Below are 12,614 nucleotides of genomic sequence, written 5' to 3'. Positions count from 1 at the left end.
CAATTCATAGATGTAGTAAAAATACAAGTTCGCTCACGGGTTTATATTTACGGATATTATAGAAAAACAATTCAAAAGTATTACTATATGTTACTATTTAGATAAATTTAAATATGTGACTTTTAAAATCATATATGAAGTGTTGCCATGTAATTGCTTTTCATTGAGTAATCTTTTTTATAGGTTATATATACGCTTCGTTTTGCGTTTTTTTTCGAAGTTGCGTCGCTGCTTAATTAGTACTAATTTTCACTGTGCGTCGTTACATTTTCGAGGTTGCGTTGTTTTGGGTTCGAGTCCTTAATTTTTTTTAATATTTCATTTTTTTTCTTAGTGATGGCAACACTTGTTTCTAATTGCGCCATGCCATCAAAACTCGGGGATTTCCTTTCTAACTAAAAATCAACGCAATTTGAATACAGTTTTATTATCACTTTGTTTTGCTAATTTTAGAGTTCAGTTTCATTTACGTAGTGTGTTGTGCTTTTTTTTAAAGAAAATAATAAATTTATATAAATTTATTGTGTTGTTTCTGGTTAGAAAAAAGGTAAATATTTTTCCAATTTATTCATTGGCAGAGTTATATTATTTTTGTTATTTAAATGTTTACTTTGTTAAATTTTCTTTTTGAAAAGTAGTTTTACGTAACCCAGGAACCTATCTTCGATCTTTATATGGTTTGCTATCGAAAATCTTAATTCACTTTGCGACAGTTTCACATTGCGTCGTGTTTTTTTGGAACGTAACCACTACGCGAAGTGAGGTATTGCTGTATATATTTTTATTTATATAATAGTGTATATGATCACAGATAATGTAAAAAAATTTATGAACGTTTTTGTCAATGATTACATAAAAGATAGCATATTTTAGAAATATGTTTGTCTCCAGGCCATTTCAGTGTAAATTAAATATCTAGTTTAATCATTTGCCTGTTCTTCTTAGATCTGAGGTATTTATTATCCGTACATGTGGAAGAATTTTACTTTTCTTCACCAGATAGAAGCCGTACTACGATGATTTGTCTTGCACTACCCGTATACAGTGACTTTCCTCGTTCTTAACTATTCGGTAAACCTAGTTAGAGTCCAACCACGCCACTTCCACCGGCTTGTGGTCGTCACTGCCAGTTCAGACGAGCAATTCACTACTCTCTGGGTGACTTAGAGCGTTCTTATGTGACCTATCGTAAGCGACCACTTCTCAAATCCATATGTCATCACTGGCAACACACATTGGTCAAAGATATTTTTATATATCATCGGAGTTGGATTAGTTTTTATAGTGGTAAACTTATCTTGGTATTGAGATGTGTTCCATTCTATTTTGAATAAAGAATTTTTAAATTTAAATTTAATAACAGATAAAAAAATTATTTTAATTTTGTACTGGCAACACTTCGTCTGTGACTTTAGTCTGTGAAACTTTAAAATAGTACATAGGTGAATTATGTTTTAGTGTATGATATAATGTTATCACATTTTACGTAAATCATTTTGTAAATTTTGCTGCGGACTATTATTGCGCCATCTTTACTGATCTGTGCGTATTGCTTTTGCTACTGTGGTACCGGAAATTTTTTCTATGGCCCCCGTTTTTGGGGACTTCTCATTTCTCCCCAATCTTTGTGGGGACGGGAATTTTATTTTTATTCATAAAATTTTTTTTTTCTATTATTTATTTCTATTATTTTCATTCTCTTATACCATTCCTCACAATATCTATCTTTCTGTTCTTTCATTCCATAATTTAGTCTACCTTTCATCCATCCTCAATTACTGCAGTTTGGTCTATTTATAATATATCACGGTTTCTTTGGTTTCTCTTAATTTCAGTATTATTATTAACGTTTTTAACTTATTCCTATTATAATTTAGTTCTAGTTTACAATTTATAATTACACTGTTTTGCTTATGATTTATTTCTATTTATCACAGTTGGATAATGGTTTGGATAATGTCCTGCAGAAGTTGAGGAAGGATTCTCTTCCTTATTCCTCTGTCATGATGGAGGCGATAGTAGCCTCCACAATCTTTTTACCCCTCTCCGTATGCGAGACAGTCGGCAATTAGGTGGAACACGGTCTGGTCCACGCCCGGTTCACAGAAACATGGGGTATCCTCCCTGAGCTTAAACCGGTAAAGGTACTCGGAGAACCCCTGTACCACCTGAAGAGCTGGACCAAGCCTGCGTCACGATAGGCTGCGATGGCGTCCGGGAAGAATTTCCGCGTTGTCGATGCCGTCGTACCTTCTGTATGCCTCCTATTCCATTCATCAAGCTTTCCCAGACTAAGCTGTCGCTTGACGAATGAGATGGAGCATTCCTCGTAGTCCGCTTTTCTCTTACTCTTTAGGGTACCGGAGATTGGGAGCGGCATGGTGGTTTTTTTTCTTCTATTGGGAGCCTCTCGTACCCCCTATCTTGTATGGGACAGGGACTATTTAACATTATTTAATTTTTTCACAATTTTTTTTTATTTTCATTATCTTCTTTCATACATCATATGATCTTTCTTTCTTTTCATTCTTGCCACAATTCTTCTGTCTTTCCCTTTTGCTCTGTAACGCCTTTCATACATCCCTCATTACTCTTTTACATTTTCATTATTTTATTTCTATATAGGATTATTACAATATCACTTGGTTTTACATTTTTTTTTGGATTTTTGTTGTTTACATTTTTATTAGCTTTTATTTCTATCTATTATTATACTTTTTATTTTTCTACAGAGTAGGAGGAACTCTTCTTTGGTTTTTTCTTCTCTTATCAGGGAGGCTATTGATTCCTCCTTGATTTTTATACCAGACCGGCACTCGAAGTCAAGGCATGGTGGTTGTCGCTTTCCACTCACTTTCCGACAGTCAAAAGTTTTTTATTTTGTAACCGTTTGTCCTGTGCCATACATAACTCATTGTAAAAAAGTTGTTTTTTTATTTATTTATTATAGAATAAATTAATACTAGTCAATATTCTACGTGTTCAAATGATTTATGTTGTCATACTTTAAAACTTGTTATAGAATTAAGAATAATTAGAAAAAATAAAAGTCGATTTATATCGGGGATTCCCAAAGTATTCAATTGATTTGTGAATTTATTCCTAGGGCCGGTATATCTTGAAGGTAGTAATAACATGAAGTCTGAAATAGAAGTGTGTATGTTCATCAAGCTTAGCCCATATTTATACCGATTTAAAACAATATTCGACCTATAAAAATCATCAGCCAATCACAAGTCGAGAAGTATTGTAGTGCGCACTCTTTCGCACGGTGTATATGAAGAATTATATTTCTGTGATTTAATATAGCTCCTTCAAATTCATATTGCGAGTGCTGGGTCTATTCTATTGTAAGGAGTGGAACCTGGTGTGGTGGTCGAGAAAGATGCACCATGCAGTACATTGGCGTTCACCTTCAGCAATCAGACTCCTCATCAAGCCTAACCAAATTTTATATCACCTAATGAGGTGATGTTCGCTCTTAACAAGTCTAAATCCTTCTGTTAAAAAGGATTTCTCACACACTTATATATATTTTTTATAGTTGATTGAGGCTTGAGATCATAAGTCGCGAGTTCGGTTCCCGGGATACAATTTTATATAATTCACACTTTGTATATTAATTATATAGGATTGCTACTGCTTACAAGTTTCCAGAGGATGCACAGTAGCGTCCTGTGCGTACTATAATACCTCATAGTGATCGCCAACCTGCCTACTAACCTTAGCTATTATGGTATATATCTTATTAGATATATACCATAATAGCTAAGGTTAGGATCTTTGTGGGAGGACAAGACTTGCATTAGGCATGAGCTGAAACAGTGACCAAAATTCCGTTAATTAGGTCGTGGTACCTGATGGTATATGATATTTTTTGGCAAGATAATGTTTAAAAATTTACGAGCATTAATTAAAACTAGTACTGTCACAAAGAATGTCAACATAAGACTTTGAAGTTCCACTATTTTACAATAGATGGCGCTCGTTGTATTTTACACCGCACTAAATTTTATTTGGACAGATATTGATTTCTATTTATGTTAACCATAGGATCCGGAATCCACGAAGCTTTTACACTTAGCAGCATCAAGGATTTGTTTTAAATAATTAGAAATAATATTACAATCAACTAGGTTCAATTATGTAAATTCACCCAAAGGTTTAATCACTTAATTGTTTTATACATATTAAATATATCACTTCTAGTATATAGGACAGTTAAAAAACGTTTACCCTTGCTTATTTCAAACCTTCAAGATATATAAGTTGTTTTATTTGTACCAACCTGTTATTATATATATATATATATATATATATATATATATATATATATATATATATATATATATATATATATATATATATTATCGTATATATATATATATTATATATTCATACTTATCTAATTAAGTGTTATATATATATATATAACACTTAATTAGATAAGTATGAATGAGATTGTAGTGTAATATCGAGTAACTGTGCCATCTATGTCTTATGTATGAACTAATTCCTGAAAAATATTTTTGTGTCAAAAATAATTTGGGAATCCCCGTACTTTATGTTGTTATATAATAATTGATATACAGATAATAAATAACGATAATTACATTTTTTTTTAATTTCATATAAACGCATCTGTTTATTTTCATTTGAAATAAATCATTAGTTTTAACAATTATTTATTATACCTACTAATTCATTTTTCGGAAAAAAGCTCACATGAAATAAATATTTATAATAAAATGCATTGTCTTTGAAAATCAGAAAATCGTTTTTACATTTAAGCTTCAGAAAATATGGAAGTTTTTTTTCTAGTGTTTAGTTTTTAAAATTGCGAGGCTAGAGGGCTTCCCGGAGAGCCTTGTTTCGGGTCACTACAAATTACTACTTCATCCAATTGGACGATATGTAGTGGTATTTTATCTATATATATGTATAGTAGGTAAAATATAGTATATATAAATGAGTTCCCATTTCTCGTGGTCGAGAACGACTTTACCATTCATATTTTTGCTGAAGAGGTTTCTTATGGTAATACAAATACAATACCCGGCGACAAATATTGCACATCGACCTTTGGAAAGAGACAATCGGCTAATTTCGGCTTTATAGAGCATTATCTCTATCCCACATTAAGTATGTGACGTTTTGTCAGTCGTGCGACAGAGATAACGCACTACGAAACGATTGTCTCTTTCCAAAGGTCGATGTGCAATATTTATCGCCGGGTATAGTTCGGTATATTTTTAAAAAATTGCAAGTTGTTCATATATATTGTCGTTTAACAACCGTACCAATATTTATCGATCACGAAATTAATCAATTGTTTTTAATTAATAAATAAAAACACTTGGTTATATATATTAGTAAAATATTATATTTTGTGTGTATATTAAAAAATGAAGGATATTCTTTTATTCTTCTCTGTGTTAATTTCCCTCGCAAAGCTATAGCGGGAGGTGACCGCCTGCTAGCGCCATCTGTTAGAGTCATATGTAATTAGAGCATTCCGAGCGCCATTTGCAATAGCATTGCAAAAAGTTGAAAAACTATGAACTGAAAATGTTTTTTTTTAATTAATTTCATGTGAGTTTTTTTCTTGAAATACTTGAAAGTATCCTCGCATATAACTGAGGTTGTGTAAGTTTATACAGTTTTACGAAACAAGAACTTAAATTTAATTTTATTTTTAAGTCAAATTTTCGATATGGTTTTACTTCTTTTTAATTTATACAATTTAAATAATATTGATAAATTTGTAAATGTAAATGTATATTTAATTGTTTGCACATGTCGCAAAAAAAGCTAATATCACTGCGAAATTGTAATATACTGAATAAATTAAATATAAAGGGTATTCAACCAAGTCAAAGTTAGCTGTTAAGTTTTCACAAGTTAAGTGCTTTACACTTGAAGCAAACTTAATCGTTACTTAGTTCGTCTGCACGTTATTGAAGACTTAATAGATGTAATAAAATAAGTTATTAAATTTATTATTATAACAGTTGTTTTATTTATTCACGACTGTGATGTTTCATTTTGTTTTGTTGACTTTATTATTGGATTATAACCTCTTTTTGTGAGAAGGACGCTATTAATGGCGCAGTTATAGAAATCAACCATTTATAATCTTATAGACATAAAACAGACTAACCAAAGCCCAACCAACAAAATTTTTAGAGAATAAAGAGGGAAAATAAAAAAGAAGATTTATACGACTCTTTATTAAAATTTTCTTAATGTTAAAATAAAAAATACGTTCTAAAATTTAAAACAAATGAATGTGGGAAGACGAGAATAAAACTACAGGCGACTAACCACTAGTTTATTAATTAAAAAGTCTTAAAAACAAAACATGTCTTCACCTTACTACTATTTATTTGACAACTTTGACATCTGTCATCACGTCCCTGATTCAAAAGTCTTACTAGAAGAAAATTCAAGTGTTATTTTGTATACAAACTCACATAAATTAGTCGCCAAAAATAACGTTCAAAATTTTAGAGAAAAGAGAAACACTGTAAAGTTGAATCACTTTTGGCAACTAAAACTTCCAATTACTAATTAAAGCTGTAAAAGTAAGAAAAGGACCAATATTTAGCCACTTCCACACATGCAGTGGTAGTCGTGCAACAAAGTGCACCGCCCGCCAGCCAGCAATCTGCGTTCCTAGATGTATAGCATATATTTAATAAAGATTGCTCTGCAAGGTGAAACAGAATCTGCTACATATTTTAAAAGTGAATTTATTAGTTTTCCATATTTGGTTAAATACCTTGAAGTCAATGCAATAAAATTTGTTTGTTCTTTTAAATATAGATGGCGTTACCTTGCGTCACCAGACGTGAACGTTGATCCTGTCATCGCACTGTCAGTGAAGTTAGTATTATTCAGCCGTTCTTACTGTTTGGTTGTGTTTTTTTATTTTTGTGCTTATTTCGAGTGAGTTTTGTGCTTTTTGTGTTTATTCATGTAATTAAAGTGTCGAAAGTACAATAAACATGCCGGTGTTTCATACTAAAATCATCGAGAGTATCTTAGAGCCGGTTGCTCAACAGGTGAGTGTTGGAAAATATTAATAGACCGTATTGTATTGCAATGTTGAAGGTGTCAAATTTTAGTTTAGCTGTTTACTTTAAAGTTTTATTTATCGTATGATTATGTCATCGGCGAATTGGTGTTTGTTGTGAGGCAATCTCATTAATTACTCTTTGATTATGATTAGGTAAATAATAGGTAGATTCGAAGTATATATAATAACTATCTGTAACCTTAATTGTATGCAAGTGTTTAAAATTAAGTCAATTAACGATATGCTATGAGTAACGACTCGTTTTAGTATTTTGTCTTGAACTCATTTCAGATGGCTGACTCATGCGTTAGTTCGTTTATATTAAAATGTAAATTGATTTTACACATTCTTTGAATTGTGTTACTAACTTGATTTGACCGTTATTTTATGTAGCTTATTTTCGACTTACGGTGTTTTTCAATCACTGGAAAAAATTTATGAAACTTTTTTTTTCGTAAGTTATATATAAATTTGCGTATTGAACTAACAGAATAAACAAAACTAATAATCATCTCATTTATTGTCTGTATGAAAGGCTAACAGCTGTTGGTAAATATAGGACGAAATAGTGTAATTAAAGTAAAACAAAGTAAAAACAATCTCCCACATATAGTGTTAATTTTAAAATATTTAAATAAATGTATAATAAAATATTTAATATGATTTGAAAGCTGAAAAAGTCCTATTGCCAATTTAGAAGCCTAGTCTTAAGAATTTAAAGCTAAACCGACTTTGTTTCAATGTGATAATGTAGAAACAAAGACAAGTGTATATCACCTATCTCTAGGCTATAAAAAATTCTTATGGCTTTGATATTATAGCATAAATAAAAAAAAATTGTCAAACAAAAATAGTAATATTCTATTACTTAGTTTGTTGTCGATTCTTCCAAGGTGAGATAATAATGCTTTATTTTAACCCATATAAATGTCTCAAAAATTTGTAATTCTGATTAGAAATTTGATGATTTTGTATTAAATTTGTATGAACCCCCTCAGGGTAAAAGCCTCCTCCAGAGCTTTCCATTTTACTCTATCCTTGGCAACTTGGAACCACCTGTGACCTGTCATAGCCAAGATCTTGTCAGCCCATCTGGCATTAGGTCTGCCTCTCACTCTGGTACCTCATGGTCATGTCCATTTTAAATATTTGACTAATTTATTTGAGAGATGTTATTTATAGTAGAGCTCAATTTGATTCTAGTTTTTATCTAATAAGGTTCTTCTGGTTTTAGTTTGAATTACTCAAAATTCTGTTCTATAAACCTTTGTGAAAGCTATAAGAATAAAAATCACTGTTAAAGAAAGAATAAAAAATGGTTAAATATTGACTATATTAATGCCAGGATGTGTTTGGAACAATCATTGATTTATTTTAAGTTGAAGAAGTTGGATTGAATCAAGGTCTCTGACATAGCTTGAGGAATTGTTGGTCTGAAGCTGGAGTAGGCGCATGCACTTGTGCTAATAGTTGTTGGTGTCTAAAGGTTCTTGAGTAGAGATCATCTTAAACACAGCGTTGATATCCTTCACTGGGTGGAACAATGACATAGGTAATGTTATTGAAAGTCATTTAATGCAGACAGTGCTATATCAGTCATTATTGCACTCTTTGGAGGAAGCTTATGCTTTGCAGTAGGAGCTATCATCTGATATGATCATGATGAGATGTGAATTTAGTAGAACTCCCACAAGGTTGACTGATGATATAGCCAAGGTTGCAGGAAGTCACTGGATGTAGGTAGCGCTATACGAGTCATCATGGTGATCATTGTGAGAGGCTAAGTCTTGCAGAAGGCTTCTTACGGCAAAGATGATGATGATGCTTGATACTCATTTCTAAATTTGAATATGAATTCTTCTCTTCAAGAATTAATTTCTTGTATTAAAATAAAATATTCTTAGTCGAAAAGTAAAGATAAATGAATAAACATTTTTGGTGTAATAGATAGGTTTACCTTTTTTTTACCATATATATGTGTATATATACATATTGAGTTTAAAAAAGTTCCATGTGTATGCTTATATAACTTGTTGAGTTTAAAACACAATGAAGGTACTTTTAAATTAAAATATTACTCATTCTTATAACAAGCTGATAAATGTAATACTTGATGTATCTTGAATGTTTTATATAAGAACTTATACAGGGTGATTGGGTATTTTCTGTCAATTAATCTATGGTACTTCCTGTACAAAAAGCAATAGTTTTAGAAATCATAAATAATATAATGATAATTTATGAAGTAATATAAGAAAAACTTTTAATATTTAATTATCTTTTTTTATAGATTTTTACATGAACTACTTATATATTGTCTGTGTTAAGGAAAGACAGATAATAAATTACTCCTTTGTGTCATAAATAGAATTAAAAAAAAAACATAATTATAGTGAAATTAGGATTACTACATATTAAAATTAATTATTGTTTACCATCTGTACATGCAAATATTGTACTGCCAGAAGTCATTGGCCTATCGCATTCTAAAATAATAAATAAAACTTGGAATGTATGTTTGTAATATTGAAGTATGCACATTTTAACACAGAGTTCCCCTAACTTTTTTGTGTCGTAGACCCCTTGCCATGTTTTTCCGTGTTGGGTAGACCCCCTACTTACCTGATATTGATTTCCTGTAAATTTCTAATTATAGTGAAGTTTAGTGTTAAAAACTTAAAGTAAAAACACATGTTAATTTATACATTTATAAATTGAATTTAAATTAAAACTACTCAAAATAAAATTTTGTATCTGTTATGTAAAATATACGTAACATAGTAATAATTTTTTACTTCATGCATACATTCGGTACTTTTATAAATAATGTAAATGTTTTGATAAGTTAGTATGATGTGTTGAGATCCACTATCGTGGACCCCCATTTTCATTTCATGGACCCCCAAATGTTTTTTTGCTGAGGTAGACCCCTTGCAGGTTGTCATAGACCCCTGGGTTCGATATAGACCACTTTGGGAATAACTATTTTAATACATGCATATGGACATATATATGGTACATATACATACATTTTTTTAAAAATTTTGTCTGTTTGTTCCGGCTAATTTCTAAAATGACAGAACTGATTTTGATAAGACATACTTGCAGGTAGCTGATATAATAAGGAGTAATTTGGGCAACTTTTATTTAAGATTAAAAATAGTTAAAAAACTACATAAATTAGATATTTTTTCTTGTTAAATTTTATATAGATAAAGTTGCAGGCATACAGCTAGTTGAAGAAATATATTAATGTACCATATTTCATTTTATACAGGTGTTTGAAATTAGTGTGAAACTTTTAAGGATTTTCACTGGCAAATGAGAAAAATATTCACCTTTTAAAGCAAGGGTGATCAACCTTCATAATCAAAGGGCTAATTTAAATTTTTTTTTGACATATCACATAATGTAACACATATTTTATTGATTTACTAAATTTTATTTTTAATAAACATTAAAAATTTAATGCAGAATAAAAATTAAGAAGATATGAAAGGAAAAATGAATGTACTTGAATATATAAATGAGAAATTTGGCAATGTTTCTTTGTTACAAGCGTATATACAATATGTTCACAGCTTTCTAATCATACATCACACAGTTTGATCTGTGGTTATTATAAATTGTTTCAGTTTAGCATGTACCACTTTTTTATTATAATCTAATATATAAAATTCTCGTATCACGGTGTTCGAACTTGAACTCCTCTGAAACGGCTTGACCAATTTTTACCAAATTTTATATCCGTATTCAGTAGGTCTGAGAATCGGCTACTATCTATTTTCCATACCCCTAAGTGATGATTGTGGTCCACCCCTAAATTTTTTATTTTATTTTTTATACAAATTTTTTGGTTTTTATTTTATTATGATACAGCATACAAAAATACATACAACCCTAAATTTTCACCCCTCAACGATCAATCCTTATCTTTAATTTGTTAATTAAAAACTTTAATTTTTTTTCAAAACAACATTTGCGGGATCAGCTAGTTAATTTTATAACAATGTATTGGTGAGAGAAAGTCATTAAATAAATTCAAGCTGCTATCCACTAATCTCTGCTTTAAAGTGATTACACCTATAAACAATCATACTGTTTAGGGTTGAGATTTTCATACCTTGTGTACCTTGACCCCAAGGTGTTGATATCAACCACTCCAATATAGAGACAAAGCGTTCTCTATTATATTTTGGACAATGACATATGTTACGTCTCTGTGTATTCCATTGTATGTAAATATAATAATCAGATAAAGGAATGACAATACATCATCAAGTTTAATTAATTGTTATTGAATATATTAACATTGTTATAGTGTGCTTTACTGACTGCTGTCTAATTAAGTAAAAAAATATGTGTCCGCATGTATTACTGCGCACTATATGATGTTAATGCTGTTAGCCAGAGGGCTTTTACAGCTTCATCAGAGCTGAGTTCACAGAGCGGAAGGGTCTGTGAACTTAAAAATAAATCAGTTGCATGAAGTCGTTTGCGTGTAGTAAAAGGCTCTACCCGAGTAGAGCTGTGTAGTGTTGATGTTGTGTATGCGGTTTGGTATGGCAGTGTAGACCACAGGCTAGCCAAGGAGGGTTCCGGATCCAACCTTGTTTCACCTGTTTGTTGATAATTCTTGATTTCCTGTTTTTCTTAACATTATATCAAATGTTTAAGAAGCGCTTGCTGTTTTGTGGTATCCATCTTAGAGCCATTTTACAATATACTTACTGAATAATAATACAATAAACATTTTAGATTGTTAGATAAAATGTTAAATTTATTATTCCGATAAAGTGGTATACTCGATATCATGTCAACTGATAGATGCCTGCTACGACCTCTAGGCCTCCACCAAAGATCTCCAGGGAGGGTTCACGTGGTGGGAGTTTACCCACGCCGTGGTTACGGCTCGTGGTTGCCACTTAAGAATCATGTTGTGGGTTGCACGAGCAATGTGCCTGACTGCCACTTCAGATGATAAATTTTATTTGTTGAAATGATATTCATTTATCATCATATCAGGTGATAGACTTCCACTGCAAGGTATAGGCCTCCACCAAAAGATAGCCATGACGACCTGTTCCGATGCCCACATTCAGACTCTTACCCCAACCTTGACAAACTCTTTAATGGAATCAGGCGTTACCTTGCGGAATTCCATCCTAAGTAAGAAAAGGACCAATATTTAGCCAATTCCGCACATGCAGTGGTAGTCGTGCAACAAAGTGTACCGCCCGCCAGCCCGCTGATAAATGCGTATGCGGCAAACAATCCGAATTACACAACTGCCTCCGCCAAATCACTCAACACGTGTTTCACTCCTCCACGGGGCATCTTCAGGAGTTATGTTACACCGATTAGTGCCAAACGCTGAGCTCACTGTGTTTGGCTCTCAAATATTGGTCCTTTTCTTGACAATCTCGTTTGTTCACCTGGTGGTTAGCTAACTCTCGCCGCGTCTAACTTCATATGGTCGCCACTGTAGAACCTTTCAGCCCCAATGGCTGCCGGCTGCCCTGCCAGTCCGCCCACT

At 31.8% G+C, this 12,614-nt stretch overlaps 1 protein-coding gene across 1 annotated transcript in view; it reads left to right on the top strand.

Annotated features, from left to right (window-relative positions):
• The first annotated feature begins 6,913 nt into the window (after positions 1-6,913).
• Positions 6,914-12,614, top strand: part of Vinc (vinculin) — a 58,851-nt gene continuing 53,150 nt past the window's right edge. Inside the window, exon 1 of the mRNA XM_068768541.1 lies at positions 6,914-7,064. Within this exon, the coding sequence (XP_068624642.1) occupies positions 7,008-7,064 (57 nt within the window). The 5' untranslated portion in view covers positions 6,914-7,007. The remainder of the gene's footprint in view (positions 7,065-12,614) is intronic.

The sequence above is a fragment of the Battus philenor genome, unplaced genomic scaffold, assembly GCF_028537555.1.
Source record: "Battus philenor isolate CCGP_79_NKW_IND1 unplaced genomic scaffold, ilBatPhil1.0.hap1 SCAF_26, whole genome shotgun sequence".
Lineage (NCBI taxonomy): Eukaryota > Metazoa > Arthropoda > Insecta > Lepidoptera > Papilionidae > Battus > Battus philenor.
This window is presented reverse-complemented; position numbering and strand designations above follow the sequence as displayed.